This window comes from Pezoporus occidentalis, unplaced genomic scaffold (assembly GCF_034315485.1).
Source record: "Pezoporus occidentalis ecotype Australia unplaced genomic scaffold, CSIRO_AGI_Poc_V1 ctg97, whole genome shotgun sequence".
NCBI lineage: Eukaryota > Metazoa > Chordata > Aves > Psittaciformes > Psittacidae > Pezoporus > Pezoporus occidentalis.
This window is the reverse complement of record NW_026916336.1, coordinates 2,160,773-2,183,448: the sequence shown is the minus strand read 5'-3', so window position 1 is coordinate 2,183,448 and position 22,676 is coordinate 2,160,773. Positions and strand designations below refer to the sequence as shown.

General features: G+C 37.7%; 1 protein-coding gene across 3 annotated transcripts in view; it reads left to right on the top strand.

Moving 5' to 3' along the window:
* STAG1 (STAG1 cohesin complex component) overlaps positions 1–22,676 on the top strand; it is a 182,561-nt gene that overhangs the window by 72,375 nt on the left and 87,510 nt on the right. For all 3 annotated transcript variants that reach the window (XM_062606574.1, XM_062606575.1, XM_062606576.1), the window contains one exon: positions 2,004–2,100. In XM_062606574.1, the coding sequence (XP_062462558.1) occupies positions 2,004–2,100 (97 nt within the window). The remainder of the gene's footprint in view (positions 1–2,003; positions 2,101–22,676) is intronic.

The following is a 22,676-nucleotide window of genomic DNA, read 5'->3' as shown; positions in this document are numbered from 1 at the left end:
TAACAGCGAAGCATTCTAGATAACTGTTCTTGTGCTGTTGCTTTGTGTTTCCTCAACTTGTATGAAGATTAATTAGAGGCCAGGACCTTCTTTTTAATTTCCTCTAATTAGCAGATGGACCTCTTCATAAGAATCCTTCTCCTACTGGGCATGTGTGTGTATTGGTAGGCAAAGCCTGTAAGGACTTAGGTTCCTGGCAAATTGAATGTTCAGTGATTCATGCTGGTTGTTGAGTAACATAATACTGATAGCACTGATAGTATCATTCTGTCTTGGGTTAAGAGAGAGTACAGTGATCTGTTCTAAACATGAAGTGTTTTGGCTCTCAGTTCATGGAGTTGTGTATGTCTCTAGTACATACACAACTGTTTTTCTGCTTCCTTTTTCTCATACACTTACTGCAGTTGCACTGGTTATCAGGGGACTTTGTGTTTGAATAAGCTAGAAACTGCAGAGGGATTTTTCAAGATCAAGATCCTATCCTTGTATCTTCTGGTTTAGCAAGAGGCCATTTTTTTTCTAAGAGGCTGAATTGTTTGGATTTTGTCTTTCTTATTCATTCTTTCTCAGCCTGGTTGGAAGCTGGTTACGTGGGGATGGTGGTGGGGGGCGCATGTTGAGGAATTTTTAAATTAAGTTTATACAAATTCACTGTACACCTGGACTTTCCAAAATGGAATAATCCATTTGCAAGATGTGCTCTGATAGCATGATCAAGCTTCTCCTAATGAATGCTGCTGCATGTATGGAACAGTAAAGATTTTTTTTTTTTCCCTTGTAAAATGATTAAAATATGGTGTTTGGTTACATTAAATATACACAATTTATTACCTTCAGTGTTTATGCAACTGAGGAACTTGGAATACTGTATTGTAGTCATATGGAAAAAAAGCCATACTTGTCTTCCTTAAGCATGAAGTGGGCTGAAGATGGACCTCATACAAGCCTTATCTAGAGCAGTTTTTAAGTGTTTCCATAGTTATTTTGTTTGCTTTGTCATCATTGCTTCATTTTGCCTACATCTGGAGTTTTAAAAATCATGGGTCTGCACAGGTCTGATGGGGTTTTGTAGTCTGAAGTGTCTGTATGGGAGGCAGTAATAGGCTTTGCATTCCTTTCAGCTGATATGTATCTGCCATTAACTCTTTCTGATGCTATGATTGCATTTTCATGTTGATTGGCAAAATTCGCTTAGTGTTCTTTCTCATTAAGCTGCTCAGGCATGTTTTCTGTCCCCAGAGACTAGTATTGACAAATGATAAACATTTTTGACACCTGTATGCTTTCTGTCCCCCTCCCTCTTACTACTCATGATAATGACTGTGTGCTACTCCTGCATATCAGTGATTATAAAAATATCTCCTGGCTACTTAGCATAGTTTGAACCTGTGACTCAGCTTCATATACTGTGCTTCAGATGGCTTTTTGACTCTCAGGCCCTGTAAGGCCAACTTCTGCTTACTTTTTTTTTTTTTTTTACTTTGAATGTATTCCTTATTGCATTCTATCTTCCTGAATTATGTACGGTGTTTTTGAATAAATGATAACACTGCTTTGGCCTTTATAAATACTAAGAAGTTCACTCTGCAGTATAAGATCAGGTTTTATTCCAAAGTGTTTCTACTAATAGTTTTCTGGGAATAATGTTGGTCATTCTGAGCAGAATCACCACGTTTGTTTGTTTGTCCGTTTGTTTTCAATACAATTTTGAAACTGGTTAAATTCCATGAGTAGAGTTTTGAGGAATGATTATAATTTCAGTTTGAACTTCTGTTTATACAATTATAGTACCAGCAAATGATACCTGTAGTTCTGTTCTCTAACAATATTTGTTCTGTCTCCACCCTGAGAGAAGGTGTATAGATTTCTGAATTTGTACACATGTGTGATTATAAAAAATAAATGCTCTGTTATCAAATTATATTCTGAAAAGAGTAAGTCATTTGCCTGTAATAAAACACTGTTTTAAGAGTCTCTGATAAGTATTCTTTTTTTCTTGACAGTCTGTGGTGGACGACTGGATTGAATCATATAAACAAGACAGGGACATAGCACTTCTGGATTTAATCAACTTCTTTATCCAGTGTTCAGGATGTCGAGGTACAGAACGTTGGAAACAAGTTGTATGGAATAAATCTGATAGTCATACAAATGTCTTAGTACAAATGCTGGTAAAGGTGTGAGAGACACATGGATTGGTACTCCTTGTATGCATGGTTTATATAGAAATGTTGTCTACGTTCAAGAATAATTTTATTTAAAGCTTGTTTGTCAAGGGCCTACCCTTTCTTTTTCTCATTTCCCTGTCATCATCCTAAAGTGTACAGATCCTTACAGAGACACTCTACTCATCAGCAAAAGGAGACAAAAGACCTGTTAATCAAGGTAGGCGTATCTCTACTTCCCCCTCCTGTTTCTTCCCTAATTTTTTGCTATGAGAATTAGTAGGTGTAGCGATACCTTAACTTTGATATTTTTCTTTCTTTCTAGGAATGATGTTTTTTTTTAAACTGAAGAGGAAGGAGTCAGACTTCAGCTGACTTTGATTACCAAGAAAGAATTCTTCTCGATGAAGCACCAATCTTATTTCTTTCTCTATTGAAATACTTTATTCAGTCAGCAGCAAGTGGCCTTCCTTTTATACCTTATTTAAGCAGTCTCCATGACCAGGCATGTGGCAGTCTTTGTGTCATTCAGTTGCCACACTGTACCTTCTAATGAATTTTACATGTGTTGTCTTTTTTCAGTTAACTCAGTCTTGAAAAGAGGAAAGGGCAGAGCTCTACTCTCTCTTTAGCTCCCAGAACCAAACTACTGTTTCTTATGCTTCCTATAATTTGCCTTGAGTAGAATTTGAAAATTACACACAATTTGGAAATTCTTTTCCTTTATTTTGTAACAGATACAGAAATACAACTTTAGATACCAAACCATCTGGATAGAAGTCCCTTCTTTCTTAATAATGAAGTCTCAGGTACATCAGAGAAAAGAAATATGAATTATCAGCAGCTTCCACAACCCTTTATCATAGCTTATGGAAACAAACTTACTTTGTGGAAGCTCTGGAAGCGTTCTGTGAAGCTCAGGGTTTAGACTGCCAGCCTGTGTCAGTGTCTGTACTGTTCACACAGATTCCCTAAAATATTTTTCAGGCTTGTCTGGCAGTTCACATAAAAGTAGCTGTATTCTGTTTGCTTTTTCAACACTCTCCTAAAGGTGTATATGCTAAAAAAAAAACAACCCAAACCCACAAGCTGCCTTCGAAGAATTTGGGTAGCATTAAACCAAAGGGATTCTTGACCATATGTTTTTATTCTTGTTGATGCAAGCTTTTGGTGAAGGCATGTCATAAATATCTTCATTCTCCTGCTGGTCTCTAATTTCTACTTCCTTTCTTTCTCCCTGTTAGAGAAAGCAGCACTCTGACAATCTCAGAAGATTCATATTTTTGCGAGCCTCCCCTTACTGACTGATGCAGGCTGAATGCCCACTGTCAGCCATATGCTGCTGAAGCAGTTGCTTCCCAGAAAAGCTTTCTGTTATTGGCTGTGAAGCAGCAGCGATTCAAGTGGCTGATGTCATTTACTTTCCTGTTGTTTTTAAATGGTGACTTTCTCTCTATTCGCAGTACTCTGCCTTGTACCCTCAGGGATATCTCTCTGCTGAGCTTGCTCTAGTGTGGCCTTCTAGTCCTGAACAGCAATGACGGGAGAAAGGAAGCAATAATTACTTCTTCCCTGAGTTTATAGTGCGTTGGGAGCGATTTATTTTAGTGTTAAATTTTTTGCAGTGGGGACAGTAACAGATGTAAACCAGTTCTGTTCTTTCCAATTTCCCAGTAGGATGCTTTGTTTCTAGAATAAGTAAAGAATTCATTAGAAGAGAGTGAATTTTATTGATAGCGCTGAGGGTAGAACACGTATTTGAGCTCTCTTTAATGGAACTGAGATATGGAAATCTGTGGATGTTCTGTGTTTTGTGAGGAAGACCACCTTTCTTGTAGGAAGATTATATGCTGTAATATGTCATTTTAATTTCTTGTTAAAGATTTTGCTGATGTTCTTGCTTATTTCCATTTCTGCTAAGTAACAGCTCCTTATCTGTTGGCTCAACGGCTGCTTTATCTTCCTTATTAGTCCTTAATTTTCTTCTTTTCAGTTGGCTCCACTAACATTGTTTCAGATTGTCCAGACTTCTTTCCCAGTGTTGGATCTAAATGCTTACTGATAATATATCTAACTCTGATCATTAACTTGAAGGGAGGAGGACAGCTCACTTGGGAGAAGGTTCCTCAGGAAACTCGGCAAGTGATGCTAGATTTATAAATCTACCATTTTAACAGTGTTTAAGATTATTTGATAGCTAAATATGTATAAAATACATGTAACTTGACATTCTTTCAAAGGTTTGAAGCAGGTAAAGAGCGTATGTCTGTTTCTGACTTGAATTTGAAATGGTTTAGGCACCAAACTGTTTTATTTAGCAATGGTATTGACCCTGATAAAAATATCTTTCTGTTCAGAGAAACATTGATTTTTATATATTTATCCCATTCTCTTGGCCAGTGCGTACGCGTCAATGAACTTCTTAGCATTCTCCAGCTTTGTTTAGAGATGTTCCTGAAATGAGAAGTGATCTCTTGTAAATATGAATGAGCAGGCATGGTATGTAAATTATTAATACTAAAAAATTGTAAAATGATTTAATTTTGCAGGTGATCTTAAGAGACTTTTGCAACTTAAATTGAATAAATGTAACCCAAATATTCAAGCATTTTTGTCTTTTGTCAGCTCTTTTGAAGTGTCTGTTTAATCAGTTGCTTTCTATATAATGTGTTCCGATTCATACAATAATGTCCATTAAAACATGGTTTTAGTATGACTTCAGTAATCTTTCAGGGGTTTTAAAGGGCCATTTGGTACAAATTAGAAGCTTATTGTATTGAACTACTCAAAGCATTTAAATTCAATAATCAGAGTTGCATGAGACTTAAAATCACTCTTCATGCCATCTCTCCTCTAGTTTTCCTGCTCAATATGTATGTTTATTGCCTTTGTTGATTTTGATTACAGAGAAGTGAAAATAGTTTAAGCATTTTTTTGTCTTGCTGTTCCTTTCTTCAATACCAACAAAACTCCCTGCCTTTCACAGCTTGTCTGTGTAGTCTTCTCCATGATGCTACATAGTATTTCTGTGGTAGAAAACATGGTTAACAGGGGTTGATAAATTCACCTATTCATTTTTTGTTTCCTACCCTCGTATAGAGAGGATCTTGTGTCAGACAGTACCTAAGAAAGATGGAGAAGTTAGTATTCAAATACTTTTTTTTCCCAGGAAAACCAGCAAATAAATGCTGTTTCCAGTCCTTGGAAAAAACAGCTCTGTTGATAGTAGGTATTTATTATCCACAGTATTGAAAGTCTGTGAAGCAGGTGGTGGTGTGTTTATCTTCTTACTTCTCTGTCAGGAACTTAGTTTAGGGGTTTTTATTTTTAGATTACAGGAACTTTTTGATTTTAGGGTGTCATAATGATAAACTGATATTTCAAACAACTTTCTGTTGGCTTGGGGTGGAATTATATCCATATTACTGAGATTTCTGTTTCGCATGCTGTCATTTGGTCTGTAGGATTGTGAATACAGGAACCCTCTCTTGCAGAAGAGTTGCAGATCATTGTTCAGAGTTTTGGGGGGCGGGGTTGCCAGCTCGTTTCCATTCTAGGAATGTAATTTTGCTTTTTTTCCTCTTCTTCCTTTTCTTTTTATGAACACTTGTGTAAAGCACAGCATGATACGTGGAGATCCCTGAGCTAGTTGCAAGCAAGCTGAAATGTCTAATCAGCAATATGCGTGCCCAGGTCTCTGAAGGATTATAACTGTGTCAGGATGATGCTGCATCTGGACTAATTAGCTCTGCCTCTCAGACTGAGTAATTAGCTCAGGTATCATGCTCTGCTGCTATGACAACCAGGCTGTTTCCATTTCTGGAGCTCTATGGATTTAGAGCTGGCTTGGGTATCTTCATTGCTGTCTGCTTTTGCCTTCTGTTATTGATATGAAACAAACAGCAAACCCCACGAGCGCTCTGACCTTTCTGCATTTTAAAGGAGGAAAGCCATTCTTATGAATAAATATTTTTTTTTTCCCTAACCAGAAGCAATTAGTGCTTGAAACAGCTTCTTAAACTGTGAAGAAAAAACTGAGCCATCAAGCCCATGTAAGAGAAGAAGCTTTCTTTTGCAGGGCAAAAAGGTCTCTCGCGTAGCTGAAGAGGAGAACTACTTGACTGCTTTAAAATATATAGTGAAATTATTCCCATTCTTTCTCTCCTACCCCTCTCTTTCCCTCCCATTTATAACTGATAGGTAAGCCAGAAACCTGTCAGCTCTTCATCAGACTTTCACAAGTGATTTAATCACTGCTTCTTCTGCTAACCTTACATCTATCAGACAACTGACGCACCAGTTCCTGACTGAACAAAACGGGTGAACATCTCTTACAGTTAAATTCTTAGCAGTGTTGTAGCCTTCTCTGGTTTGTAAGAGGCTCTGCATTTAAATAGTTTGGTGATTTAGCACTGAGGATGTTTTTAGAAGTACTTGATGCAGGACGCAGGTGAATATTCTTTATTTTCTTTTCTCATCTTCTCATCTTATTTTTCTTCTCAAAATTTTCTCTTTAGACTCTCTTGCAGAATCAAATATTAATGAACAAATGTTAAAACTGGCACCTATCAATGTTGATTGCTGGTGGTGTTAAGGGTTGGGTTTTTTAGGTTGAGAGTAAGCAGGAATCTGTGTGATTAAAGCAGGACATCTTTATGGTAATTTTCCTTGTGAATCAGACACTTGAGGATCCCCGTTCGTCTTCCAGCTTGAGCCTTGAACCTCTGGTTGTTGTCACTTATTCTAATAATATCCTCTGTAAAATTCTGTGATTGAATGGTACAAACTGAGTCAAGAAGTGCAGGAGTTTGAAGTTAGCTTTCTCAAATACAGGATGCATATTGATATTCATTTCTATTAATGCTCTCTGCTCTTAATTAAGAGCAGACTAATAGATTTCTGTTTTGCCAAAGGATATTGAAGGCTAAAACTAAGCAAAAGCACTGTAAAGTGGCCATTGTATGGTCTGGAAAAAGAAAAGAACAAGCAGCTGCTTCTTTTCCTTTAGACAGGATTTCAAAAAGCAGATTAGCCAGGAAATAGTGTTATTTACTCTGATTAATATTTTCATAGAATCATAGAATAGTTAGGGTTGGAAAAGACCTTAAGATCATCAAGTTCCAACCCCCTTGCCATGGGCAGGGTCACCTCACACTAAACCATATCACCCAAGGCCTCGTCCAACCTGATCTTGAACACTGCCAGGGATGGAGCATTCACAACCTCCCTGGGCAACCTATTCCAGTGCCTCACCACCCTCACAATAAAGAACTTCCTCCTCATATCCAATCTAAACTTCCCCTGTTTAAGTTTTAACCTGTTACCCCTTGTCCTGTCACTACAGTCCCTAATGAAGAGTCCCTCCCCGGCATCCTTATAGCCCCCTTCAGATACTGGAAGGCTGCTGTGAGGTCTCCACGCAGCCTTCTCTTCTCCAGGCTGAACAGCCCCAACTTTCTCAGCCTATCTTCATACGAGAGGTGCTCCAGTTCCCTGATGGTCCTTGTGGCCCTTCTCTGGACTTGTTCCAACATTTTAATACGGGATATAACATTGTAAGTAGAATAATGGTTTAGAAAACCTGTATCTTCTATCATTTATTTGTACACAGTTTTGTGGTCGATGGAATAATATTTCTCTATACAGATGGGTGTTATTGAGCATGGAAAGAGGGCTGCTTGATAACATAATTTCCTGCTAATGGTTCTTTCACAAGGATCTGCAAATTGTCAGTGAGAAATGTTGCTGGCTTTGGCATCCATTAAAAAGCTTTATCTCTTCAGTCATTCACTATTAAGAGGTTGATATCATAAATGCTTAGTATTTTGAACAAATTAGAAAATAATGCTATTCATTGCACTGGAGCCTGTATTTTTATTAAGGATATAAAGTATACTTTGTCACAATTTCTCCAACAAAATCCCTTTTCAGTGTGTGAATATAAGGAAGAAGTTGTAAAGTGAAGCACTAATGCGCATTAAAAAAATTGATACTTGTACAATATTTAAGTCATAGTAATGTCAAGGATTTATAAAATATTTTATATGCATACTGTACAGAAATAAATACAACCCCCATAACTATATGATACAATTAAAAACGTGCTGTTAACCACACTCAAAAACTGGAAAGGTAAGACCGAAAGATGGAAATTAGTTAATTTTAATTTCATGTGTGCTGTAGTTAAACCAGATCCTAATTTTCTACTTCTTGTTTCTGAGCCTTGGGGTCATTTCTGTAGTGTGTTTATCTTGAAGTGAAAGCTCATAATACTCAAACTGAAGGTAACATGCAAATTATTAACTGGCTTGGGTGGAAGATAAATCACATCACCAAGATGTGCATCAAATGTTTCATCAGTTCAGTCGTTTCAATGAAGATAAGTAAGGTTAAAATGTTCGTATCAAACACTTGACAACTAATATGGTTACAATCAATTTTTTTATTAAGTACCAATTATTGGCATTTGTTGGCATTCTTGAAAGTAAAGCTTTAGTTTTGTTGTGTGTATCATTTTCTAATCCAAAAATGTTTCCAGTATTTCTTCCCGTTTGCTGCTGAATGGTATCTGTACTTTTCACCTCATGTACTCTGTCTTCCTTACTGCTTGGTTTGTTGGTTTTCATTTGAAGGAGTGCATCACATTTTATAGCAACTTGTGAATTAATGGCATCTTTTTTCCAAAAGGTGCATCCTGCTACTTCCAGAAACTGGGGAGAGGGGGGGGGGGGACGACGACACAGGAATTTGCTGACCTTTCAGTACAGGAGAGTGGAATGAATGAAATACCTGCTGTGTCAAGGTCTGACTTCAGTCCAAGATTGCACCTTATGAATTGATAACAGGAGGGACAGTAATTTAAACCAAACATTTTTCTGTATTACTTGCTACCTGAATATACTGAAGTATTCATGTTTCAAATATGACAGCAGAACAAAATTAAGCTGGCCTAAAATCAGCTATTAACGAATTTGTTCATATGAACTAACATAAACTTGCAAATAATTTTAAAGAAATTTATTGAACTAATTGACAGAACTTGTGATAATGGAATATTTTAGAGCAAATATATAATGTGAAGAAAGATTACTTCTGAAGTGACAGTTTAAGGGCAAGTTCTGCACTGCTAGCTCTGTATAATATGTTCAAATCTCTGCTGAAAATGAAAGCACTCCTTGTAAGCGTGGAACAAAGTCTATGTTCTACTCCTGTGTACTCATAAGAAAATTCATAGCTTGTAAAATTATTTTTGGCACTGCTCACTGGAGATAAATTGTGCAAGGCTTTCAAATGTTACTACTTGCTTTCCACTGTATTCATTTAATTACATACATATTGATCTGGAAAGTGGTAGGACTCATATGACTGCAAAGTTACTGAGATATCTCTCTCGGATTGCTGATGCTTTAATGCTGCAGCTTCCTAAGAGAAGAGCAATAATTACCTCTTTGTGTTAATGATGCAGAATAGTTGTCTTACTAGCCAGATCTGTGTCATTTCCTCTTTATTTAGGCTTAGTTTGTTTTCTGTATAATACTGATTTGTTAAAGGAGGGGACACCTCTGAACTAAGCAGGTAAGAGAAAACATCAGTTGGATATTTTTGACAATATTTTCTAAAGCTTATGAGCAAATTATGCCTGTGTATGAGTTTGTCTCTACCTAAGTATTAGATGCATTGCTGGATTATTTTTCTTTTTTAGATGCCATTGATGATAGTTTCTGTGAGGAAAGGAACTAATTATGAAAAGGAACCAAATATCCCTAGATCTTAGCACTTGCTTGCTGGATTACAAATAAGAAGGGTCTTTATGTCTCCAGTCTTTTCAAAGATGCAAATTCTGCTGAAGGTTGAGTCAGACGTTTCCAGGCCGAGGGTAGGAATTAAATTCCACAAATGATCTTTCTCTCAGCAAACACTGTAATCATGATTTTCTCTCTTTTTCATTAAGGAATCCATGGATTTATTTCATGAAGTGCAATACTAATACACACTGCAGTAATTACTTTTGAAGAAAAAAAGACTGGGATGATTAAAACAGTCCACATCCTAATGGAAAAGCCTTATTCTCTGGCACAAAGAAAGTGGTTGCAATAAATTCAGAGTTCTCTGAATGTTCAAGCACTCAAAAGTAGCTGAATATAGAGCAAGAGTAGCCTGGGTTTCAAAGAAGGTTCATCTAAATTTGGGAAAGGAAGAAGTGGGCTCTTAAACAGATACAATCCTGCCCACATTCCACTGCTCCCTACTTAATTCTTTCTTTATATCAATCTGATCATGTTGCCTCAGTCATCTTTAGCCTCAACCGTGACCAGCTGAGCCTTACAATTTTTCACCGCCTTTTAACTGGAAGTTACGGCAGCTTCTGACAGTGGTAGAGTCAAACCCATTACAGGGAAGCCTAGTGTAAAATGGCATTGACTTCCACATTGTTGTCGTCCGTACTTGCATGGAATGTTTTTGTGAACCTCGAAGGGTCGAAGAGGGAGTTGTGCAGAACTATTATCAGATCTTACAGGAACAATGAGGAGCTCCCTTGCCAGCAGCCTCTGTACCCTGGTTTAAATAAGGAACTCATAACCCCTAGCAGAGCTGAACCAGGTTTTTGGATAGCTGTCAGCCACTGAGCAGTGAGCAGTAGAGAGTGTTTACATTTCTTTCAGTTAGCACCTTAAGTTTAAGCTTCAGTTTAGAACAACTGGTGCTCTACACCTGTGGCATTGGGTCCTGTGTATTTCAGTTTGTAACTGCATGATTTCATAAAGGGATGAACTCAGAAGTTATGAGGTTAAAACACCTTTGATTATAAGGCCTTTTTTTCTGAGGAGTCATCTGTGGAGTTCAATAAGCACCATCTGTTGTGGAAGTAAGTTTCTATGAAGTCGTAATATCATCTGTTGAAATACCTTTAATGTAGCTTGTCAGATTTACTACAAACTCTACTATTTATTTCATCATTATGAAAATAAGTCTTATTAATAGCTTGTAAGATCTTGTGACTAGGCAACTGTGATAATGGAAAAAGGGCCTAAAAATATTTTTAGCAACTTTTGGGAATGAAAATTTATTGTAGATATATTTAACTGCATAGAGTCAATAATAGTATTTTAAATGACCTTTTTCTTAGACTCTAGAAATTACCACTTCCCAAAATTATCGCTCTAAAATAAGTTTTACTTCAGATCTAATTTGCTATGACAAGAATACATTTCCTATTGACCATAGAATCATGGAATGATTTGGGTTGGAAGGGACCTTAAAACTCATCCAGTTCCACCCCCCTGCCACAGGCAGGGACACCTTCCACTAGACCAGGTCGCTCCAATCCCTGTCCAGCCTGGCCTTGAACACTGCCAGGGATGGGGCAGCCACAGCTTCTCTGGGCAGCCTGTGCCAGTGCCTCAGCACCCTCACAGGGAAGAACTTCTGCCTAATGTTTAATCTCAGTCTCCCCTCTTTCAATTTAAAACCATTCCCCCTTGTCCTGTCCCTACAGGCCCTTGTCAAAACCTCTCTCCAGATTTCTTGTCAGCCCCTTTAGGCACTGGAGGGTACTCTAAGGTGTTTTCAGAACCTTCTCTTCTCCAGGCTGAACCAGCCCAGCTCTCTCAGCCTGTCTCCAGGGCAGAGCTGCTCCAGCCATCGCAGTATCTCTGTGGCCTCCTCTGGACTCTCTCCAACAACTCCACATCCCTCTTGTGTTGTTGCCCCCAGAGCTGGATGCATGACTGCTGGGGGGGTGTCTCACCAGAGTGGAGTATACAGGGAGAATCCCCTCCCTTGACCTGCTGGTCACCCTGCTTGGACACAGTTGGCTTCTGGCCTGCAAGCACACACTGCAGGGTCATACTCAGGTTTTCATCCACCAGTTCAAAGCAGGGACTCATGTGCACCGGCACATCCACTTTTAAAGAAAGAAAGAAAATTCAACTATTATGCCTCAGTAGAAATTCTAGTTTCACCCTGATATGGCACCATTGGTAGACTGTTGGCAAACCACATTCTTTCTAGGTTCAGAGGAAAGGTCTAAGTTTGTTTTCTTATCTTGCTTGTTTGCTGAGTTGGGTAAGTGATCAGCGAGTAGCTTCTTGCTGTGAATTATGAAAAGATGGAGTTCATGGATCAGCAACACTTTCATTTGTAATTTTCCAAGCAACTGTTGAACTGTTAAGTATTTTCAACCAGTCTCCATTGAATTTACTTCCAGAAGATGTAATATACGGAAGAAAATATATGCCAATCAATTTATGGTGCCACTTGTGGATACTTCAGTAACAGATTGGAATTTTAAGTCCTGATTACAGGGGAGACATAAGAGATTCAAACAATCTTAAATTCTTTATCTGAGTTACAACAGGTTTAATCTTAACAATATGATGCAGGAAACTTGGGTGAGTTGCTTTGCTTTTTGTTTTTATAATCTCTTATTGTTGTAATTATAGTTTTATTTTTTTAATTAAATTTAAATTTTTGATGGAACTCCAGTGTTCTAGGGCTAGCATCAAGATGAAGAAGGTTTGTAGCTGATGCAGAAATTTGACTTACTGGTGTTGTATGCAGAATACAGCTTATTTTCCCTTATATGATGTTTCGGTGTTGGATGTAATTTTTTTTTTTTTTGACAATGTAGAACTAAACCCATGGGTTAGAGTTTAATTTATGTTGTGTACTTGCGGTTACTTCTACTTTTGTCAAACAAGTACTTTTTTTTGTTGTTGTGGTGGTGGGAGAGGATACTTGAGCTCTTTTCAACCGCTCTGTATGTCTTGTCCGTCTGGTTTCACTTGTAGCTGCTTACAGGAGAATGTGTCAAACAGGAAGGATACCAGCCTAGGCCCATTATAAGCACTTGCAAACCATTTTGTCTAATAGCAGTGAAGGATGTTCTCACTCTTAAATTTGTTTGCTATCTAATTTTCAACCCATTTTTTTTAACCTTTTCCTTGTTTCCGTGGTAGCCTGTGACAGTTGGATTATACTTCTGTGCTGTGTGGAAAAATCATTGTATTTAGCTGTGATACTTCACTGGCTGCTTCCCTGGAATTTTATTTTCCAGACATAACAAATAATTCAAAATACATCTTCTCTGTCCCACGTGGAATTTTGTAGAGACTTCTCATAACTTTCTTTTCACCACTCTTTTGCATTTCTTTCCAATTATTCCTTTGTATTAAAAAATGCATCAATTAAGATCGAAGAGTGACTCTCCGTTCATAGTATACGTATGACCTGATCTTAGATGCCATGGTTCTTTACCTGCTAACTCAGCTGTGACTTCTGCCATAAGTTTCTGAGGTATCTGCATTCAAATGAGGCTTTGATGTAAACAGTTTACTGATAAGGGGCAGTGGCCTGGGTTCAGCAATTCACCAAGTATTATCAGAGTAGAGTTATAATTGCTGGGTACAAGCTGTTTGGTCTTGAGGAAGACAATATTAACAGTCTGTAAATATTATCAATGTAATTTGGTATATTACTTTATTGTTTTGGTTGTCTGATACATTGCCCAGTGATTACTTTGTAGTGCTACTTTGAATGTTATGTATATAATGCCATAATTATTTCTTTTACCTCCTTAATTGGGGTATAAAATTAAAGTTGGATTTAGTTTTGACAGTGGTTTTGTGCTTGAATGGTAGCTTAGTAGCTTAACTCAGTGATTGCAGAGGTGTTTAATACATTTTAGAGAGAAAAAAATAATTTTGGGGAAGGAAGAGCTTTAAGATATTCAAAGTAAGTTAACTGATCTTAACTGTGTACTAAAGTAATAGTAATACAGTATAGTATAATGTAATGCATATTAGTATAGTCACTGTTTTGATTATAAAGTGTATTTATTGTAGCATACAGTGTTAATAGTTGAGCTTACTTGCACTGCCTGTGCTCCGCTTACGGTAAGTTATAAAACCAAGAGCAATACTATGGACCAGGTTTAATACTGAGCTGTGAAGACCTGAGACATGTTAGAGATAAACTGCAGGGCTTAGATTTAGATTTAATATGCGTAGATGGATATCCCCTTTCTCTTAGGGAAATACACACAGAGTTGATCTTACTAGGTTGTTAATGTTTCCTAGTGCTTTGAAGGAGACTGGGCAACAAGCTGCTCTCGGGAGAGGTGAGCATCTGCACTCCTCACGCCCTTGTAGTGTTCCTCTGTGCCTGCCTGTGCTGAGCAAAGCTAGCAGTTCCTTCTGTTAAACAGTGAAAGACATTGCACTGCTTTGAGAAATGCATTTGACCCTTAGATGTTTTTAGTCTTTGTTCTCATGGAAACTGTGTAAAGTGGCAAGCATTTCGAAAATGGGCAGTCCTCTATGCGTTTATTTTTAGTTCTTCTCAGCCTGTCATAACAGAAAAAAAGTACTAAACATCCCAGAAAAAAAAATCAAAACATGCATGAGATCTCATTAATAGGGAAAATTTAAGGAGATGGGGAGACTGAAACATCTGTAACAATGGAATGAAAGATAGAGGTAAACTTGTGCCTTTAAATGCAGGAAAGTATAAGGCAAAAGGCAGAAATTATGGAATCCAAAAATTACAAGAAATGAATGTGTTCTGTGAGGACACATTTACATAGATGTGCTTAGAAAGCAGAAGAGGCAGACAGGTGTACATCCCAGTGGTTTAGCTTTGCTCCAACAGCCAAAATAGTAGTATACTTATTTCATCTGATGAGTATGTTGTGGGGCTGCTTTAAGCTGCTGCAGAATGGTAGAACCAGAATATATATACAGCTGAACAGGGCCATAAATCAAAAACGTGACTCAGCTTTTTAATCCTTTCATCAAGGAGTTTATCACAGCTCCCTTTGCTGATTTTATTGTAAACTTCATGGGAGAAGGATAACAAAGCAATTACCAGACAGTCTGTGTTGACATGGAGTTACAGTTGAGAATGTAGTTATGCCAAAAAAATAAGGGTACTATACAGAAAATTCAGTATTATGGTTAACCTTTAAAAGGTGAGCATATTTCAGTAAAGATATCCTGATATTAATACTCCCAGACATCATAAACTGATAGTGGGGGAGAGGGAGCATTGAAAAGCCTTCAAAGGAAAGTTTGCCTGAAGTGCTGGAAGTTGGGGTTGTAGGCAGAATTCTGAGCAGTTTGTTACAGAACATTGAGAAAACTAAATGTGATTTACAAATCAAACATTAGCTTATGGGTATGTTAAAATATTTTATTTTACCCAAGTATTCTTTGTATTTTGCCACTTTAAAGATTTTTCCACCAAGCTGTAAGACGCTACCAGAAGAGTAAGGTGACTTCTTTATTCTATGGCTGCATAAGTGGCGTTTTGCGTCTGGATATTTACAAAGAAGAGTAGTAGTGGCATGATAATTCTTGATGTATTTATAGGGCCTTTTTTAATTTGAGCAAAACACACTATTTCAAAGAAGACTGATATTAAAATTTGTAAGGTAAAGCAATCTGAGAGGAGAATGTAAATAAGGTTTAAAGCCATTTTCCAAATTAAACCTTCCTTAGTTGCAGTGTTCCTCTGTGTTTTTCTTCTTTCCCTTTTCCTTAGTGGTATTTGATTAATTTTTCCCCTTGAGTTATCTTTGTGTTAATTAATGTAGTCAAACTCTTCATTCTCTCTTGTATTTCATCTGCTATTACTGTGTATTACTATTTCTATATATATATTACTATTTGTCTTTCAGCACTTTTTTCAGTACTTGCTGCTTTATCATTTATGTAAACTTTTGTGGTTTTTTTTCCTATTATTACTAAGTTTAACAAGGTGTATCTTTTTCTTTTTTTTTTTTTTTTTTTTTTTTTACATTTTGTTCTCAAATACTCCTTAGTGAAGCTGAGATATCCATTGTTGAGAAACAAGTTACATGTTGGTCTTTCTTAGTTTTCTGCTCCTTTTTCACATTCGCAGTTACATTTGTCTGGTCAATGCTGCTTGTGATCTTTGTGTGTTCCAGCAGATTATCTTTTCTCAGTTCTGAGATGACAGGTCCCTCTTGCATTATATTTTTTTACAAGCATATCCAGGCTTTTACTGATTTTTGGCTCTAGTGTGTGCTGTCTTGTTCTCTTACCCATGCCAAGGCATGTTGAGCAACTATTCATTGTGTTGTTTTAACTTCACTTTTAATATGATGCTGCTTCTTATTTTTCCATAGTAGCCAAATTCCAGTCACAAAGGAAAAAAGTTCCTCAGAGGCTTTTTCCTGTAGTTTTATCTAGTTTTTCTTTGTAAATCCCTTATAAAGAAAGATCCTGTCTCTGCTCTGTAAATGACTAATCCAGGCACAGAGTCATTAATATAAAAAGCTTTTAAGACAGCAGATACAGTGTGCGTGCTACTCCCTGTGGGATATTTCTTTCACCAACGTATTACATGTTTAAACCATAGCTGTTAACTGATTTTCCTACTCCTTCTCTTCACATGCCTTAATGACTATGCTTAGAGTACCTAAAAGATTTCTTAAAGTTGATGGAATGGAAACTTGAAGTTCTTAATTTTGTAGAATATAAATGTATTTGCGATAAGGAAAAAGCTGGACTTAAGCCCTCTTCTTATCCTCTCCAGTAAGGAAGGGCTAATTCAAGCTTTTTCCCTTTTTCTGAGGTTTAGGGATTTTTTTTTTTTACCTACATAGAGGATTGTTACATATACATTAGTACCTGTACACTAGTCAGTGTGCACACCGTTACAATTGTTTGTGTGCTGCACTTTAGTGAATTAGCCCATGAGACTGCAAGATAGAAGCCTTGAAAATAGACAGTGTGCCATTATGGGCCATCTTTGAAACAGTCCTGAGCAGACTCGTACAGGAACTCAGAAGTGAAAGAAAAGAGCAGTCTGCAGCATCGTAATCGATTGAATTAAGACCACCTTCTTTCTTCCCGCACTTGCTTACCTAGTTCATTTGCTGTGGCAAGAGCTGCAGACCTCAGCGATAAAATGATTTCAGCTATCCAACTCCTGTTGACTTCCAAATGAGTTCTATTTTCTGCAGCTAATGAAGCTAGACAGAATAGTAGATGGTCATGTAAGTTGGTGACTCATCAGAGTTGACACACGAAGAAACTAAATCAAGGTTGCGCAGAGCATCTTAAGTTGGTCACAAAGCACGAAGATAGTGTTATTTTTTGCATGAGATTTCACAATTCTGTAGACAAAGAAAAACCTCTATACATGTGTTTGGATAGTCAAGAAGTAAAAAGAGGTGTTGGAATGAGCTAACACTCTAACAAGAGGAAACAATTTTATTTTTTCCTAGCAAAGCAGGAAAAAGAATTATGTGGAGATAATATGAGGAGAGGAGGATAAAGGCACTGCTTTGGGCTGGCCTAGCTGATTTTTGCATTGTCTTTTCACAGTCATGATGAGTAAATACTTTAGTCTTTAATATACTCTAAATAAGTGATTTCATGAGAAGCTGAACTAATGAGTGATTTCTAGTGTGTGTGTTGAGCGACTACTGAATTACACAAAAGCTGCTGATTGTAGTCATGAAGTGTGAGATGCTCTGTATGAGAGATGATGTTCTGAATGCCATGGAATTCTACAAAGGATTTGGAAGAAGCTTGTAACTTTTTGGAAGCAAAAAAAGCTACGTAGGCAAACACTGTTGGAGAAGAGGTGCTTGTGCTCTATCTGAAGCTCTTCTTGAAGAGGCAGCAGTATTCACAGTGTGAGTGTTTGTGTCTTTCTCCAGGCTCAGTTAAAGGCTGAGATAGATTAACAGACATTGGGGTCATGGTTTGGACCATGCCTGAGTGGCCTCTTTGGCTTCTGTTCACCTGCCTGCTTTTGTAAAATCTATTGGGACATTTTATACCCAAGATCAGTCAGATTTGGTTTAAATAGTTCAGAATTTATTAAGCAGTGTATTTATTGACGGAAATGTACATGTCTCACTTCTTTTTTTCAGATAAATTAAAAGAAGCACAGAAACTTTTCATGTAGATGGTGGCTTTCATTTAATGAGGGGAATCAAATGGTTTAGATAGAAGTTGTTTTGAAGGTGTTTCAACATTTCTGATTGCATTTTATGAAGCACACCAGCTTGTATCATTAAAAATTCTTCAGCTTTCTGCTGCAGCTCTGTGTGCAGTGCCCACAAAGTGTCTTTTTTACTATTATTGTTTAGCATGTCTGTTTTTTTCCATCAAATAAGTGATAAGGGAGGGCACCAGTCAGTGTTTGCCTCGTTCAGGGCACTGGCTTTTTGGGCCTACAGAGTTCTGTCAGGCCTTTGGCAGTACCCGCATGTGTCACAGCCCACAGCAAAGCCTCGCCTGTTGCTCTGAGGGAAGAAGGGTGCTGTGAGGATTCTGTTCCTCTCTTTTTGTTGTTGTTGTTGTTGCTTTGTTTTCTTTCTTGTGAGGTAGTTTGGGGGGTTATTTTGTGGAATCTAGAGCCTGTCACATCAGCTGCAGATCTTTAGAGAGTTACCTCTCTTTTGTAGTTTTTTAGGACTTCTCTTTCATTTTCTGTACTTTTTCTGAGAGACACTCAGAAATAGGGCTAGAAATAAGAGTCACAGAGGACTGAGGAAAGGATCAATACTTCATCAGGGAGAGCAGAAAGACTGAGGGAAAGAGTGTGGATCTTGGCTGTGCAATCTTCCTGTGATAGCCTTTTGCCTCCTAACTTCCTGGGAAGTGGAGGTGCCATGTTCTGTGGAGTTTTATGTTAGGTATTGGGAGAAATTTAGACATCGACTAGCAAGAAACTTGGTCCTCTGATAAGGATCCTTTTGGCAAAAACATTGATGAAGGTGTGTTAAAGGTTGACGGTGTGTGTGTGGGTCACTGCCGAGCTGTCTTGTCAGTGTGAACCTGTAGGTGGGACAAGGGCATGCATAGAAAATGGAAGGAAGGGCGGACAGACTTCTGAGGTGAATGTCTTTGGTAGATGGTTTCTAAGGGATTGAGCTTGAAGTTCTTTGAAGCAGGAAATGTGGATAAGTGCAATTTGGTTGGAAGCCTGCCTGGATTTCCAGAAGGACTTCAGTGGAGTCCTCACTCTCCAGAATGGAGGGAAGCTTGAGGGAACAGCATTGCTCAGTCTCGGGAAGAGAAGGCGTAAGGGGGATCTTACCCACTCTCTTAATGAGAGACTAGAGAGAACATGAAGCTAGGCTCTTCACGAAATTCCATAGTAATAGGAAGACAGTTTACAGGTACAAGTTGAAACATGGGAAATTCCACTTTGACATAACGGAAGATGGTTTTGCTGTGAGGTGGTTGAGTACTGGAGGCATAAGGGCTCAGGAAGGCTGTGGGAGCACAGTCCTCAGATATGTTCAGAATTTGCCTGGGCAGCCTGATCTAGTTGACCCTGCTTTGTGAAGGGTTTGCACTAGCCAGCAGTGCGCCAACTGAAATTATTCTGCAGTTTGAAGGAAAATCAGTAGCTATGCGTTTGTCCTTACGGGAACAAACATTTGGTAAAAATCATAGGGAAACAGGAGTAAATCATCTGTTACTTTAAAATCATAATTACCTATTTATTAATCTCAAAACTGGTGGATTAAACATTTTAGTTACCCAGAAGAACACGTAGTAAGGCATCTGTAGCATTTGTAGCCTCTTCTAGCATGGTGGAACAGAGATCCATTATTTCTCCTTTAAGAGTACTCAGTATCTTTAATACTGCTTGGGGGTTTATTGTAATTGCTATTAAATATTGTACAAAGTACAAAAAGGGTATATTGGTACATGTTAAATACAAAGTATTGGCACAAAGCAGTAAGTCTTAGCTGAAATCAGTTTATCAGACATAGCATATTTTCAAGGCCTTTGCTATTATATCATCCCACATTTAAATTGCATTAAAAGAAAAGACACCTAATACCAAGCTTCAGTTCACAGAGCAGGTACTCATGTTGATAACTAGCCTAACAGCCTAGGACTAGGACTGTGTGTAATGAACATAGACATAGTTACAATGCCTATAGCCTCTTGTTAAGCAGTGGCAATAGTATTTTTACTCTGCCCTTGGCTACAAAAATGTTTACACAGTTATGTTCTATTAATGTGCTCTTTTGTTGGGCTGTTCTCCTGTCACTGGGCACCACTGAGAAGCATCTGGTATTTCCACCCTTTGTACATGGAGAAAGCATCCCCACCCAAGAGTGAGGAAGAGCTTACCCTCCTGCTAGGCCCCTCACCTTACAGAGTGAAGCTTTTGTGGTTGCATGTTAAAGCGCAAGTGATGGGTGAGTCTATATATGAAAACAGTCTTTGATAAAAGCACTCTGAAAGGGTAGATATACCTAAATGGACTTAGTTCAAATAGTATTCATTGCTATATCTGACACTTACTTTTCAGATTTACCTCCAGGCTATTATGTTTATCTTGCTGGATATGAGGAACTTCTGACAGTATGCAGCCAAAGTTGGGTTCCATATATGCAGTGATAGACTGTAGTTACTGATGTTTTGCTCCAGTTATTCACTCTTGGCAAAAAGATCCCAGGCGTATCAAACAAAATTATTGGGCAGCAGCTTTAAAAATAGAATGAGTTACCTTCTTAAGGAATACAGAGCTAAACTGCAGGTTTTATTGATACACTGTGGATGTCTATGGAGATAAAAACTACAAATGAATTATGATATATCTACTAGCAGCTATTAAATCCAATAGTCACAGTGTGGCTTAACAACCTGCCGTTCAGGTAAATTAATCTACTGTCAAATGCATGCGTCATCTAATGATGACTTGTACTTGCACTCTTCCCAATGCCTAGTGCTGATTACTGCATGCAAAAATCCATTTTGTTAGTTTTTGTTTCATCGGGTCCATAAGGAATATTTTTCTTACCAAGCATTCCCATGCAGCACCCATGCAGGAAACTGCAGCAAGGAGTAGTGCTCACAGAAGCAGATCTTGGAACCGCTGGTTCCAATAACTTGTTCCAGAAATGAATCTTGGAACCACTAAGTAAACAGGTGGAAAGTTTCAGAGGAGCATAAACCCAGGAATACATTGGAGTCAGTGCTTTTCTTCCCTCCTCAAGTGTAAGTGTCCTCCTTGATCACAGACTTCTCATTCAGCTAAAAACTGAAGTGAACTAAAGTGAACTGAGGCAGTGCAGGGAGTCACCCCATGTGGCTGCCGGGATGATTGCAGTTGTGGATGCTTCCCAGTGCAAAAGCTGTGAAACTGCTAGGAGCAAAGAGTTACCTTTGGGAAGCAAAAGCTCCTGAGCTTTTTACTCGTGATCATGTCATTTACTGTTGTTCAGATCTGAAGTTATCTGACAAAAAGGTGGGTGTTTTGTGAGAATTACTACTTCAAGCCATCAAAAGATTAAAAGATCTATTTTGTAAAATCATTCAGTATGAATACAAGATTGCAAGGTTAGTGGCTTTGGTTATTAATTATTTTGCTTCTGTTTCTCAGTGACATTAACATCAAGGTGAAAAGCAGCTTATAGTTTCCAAATGCAAATACTGTAGAGCCATATCAAAACCGTATTATCTGCCTTAAACCCAGAGTAAGGAAGTTCCCTTTGTCAAATTTTTAAGACTTGAACACATGAAGTGTACTATTTTTTCATGTGCTAAATTATGTAGGCCTACTTCTTTTTTGACTAGTAGCTTGTGAATTAGTATGCTTTTTTCCTCAAGAGCGTTATTTGCCTTTTTGTCAATTTCATTACCGCAAAATCCTTTGACAGTGTTGACTGTCAGCTTTATTTCTATCTATTATAAATAATAAAGTTGGCTGTCAGCATCAAACTTTGTCTGCTCCATTATTATCCTTTCAGAACATTTGTATCTGTTATTTATCATATTTCTATCAACACCAGTGCTTAGAATAGATGTGTTGAAAGGTTCATTTCATTCTGAAAACTGACCATTTTTGCTGGTTTTGCTTTCCTATATTTTAATCTGAGAACTTTATATTGCATGTCAACTTCCTTAAGAACTAAGACTAGGAAGATCATTATAGGACTTTAAAAATGTGTTGCATAAATGTATGACTTTGAGCTATATGTTGATGCCTTATAGATCTCAAGCAGGCTTGTGATGCATAGCTTCACAAAAGTTAACATCAAGCCTTTAATAGGCCCACCAGTTCTATAGTGGGATTTAATGGTATGTAGTTCTTTGGGTCACTCCTGGATTCTTTAATTTTCCTTTTTTTTTATTCTAACACTCAGGGTAATTTAAGCAAGTAGTAGTAATTGGAGCTTAGGAATTTCATAGGATTGGGTTTCTTTACAGTAGACATTAAGTTTCTATCACTTTTTACTATAAGAATGTGTACTTTTTCTTCTTTTTATCCCAGCAAGTGGAAATAATTGTTGGCTTGAATCATTGTCGTCCTCTTTGTAAAAATTTCTCATGGTCTTCAATGTGTTTCTTCCCATACCTGCAATGATGGAATTGTGGCTTTCACTGTTAATCTTCTGGATCAAATAGCATTTCAGTTTTTAAAAAATACAACCATTTAGAATTGTATGAAATGCAAGTTACATACATGAAGTTATCAACTTCTCTATCTCATTCAGAAATTTTAACTTCT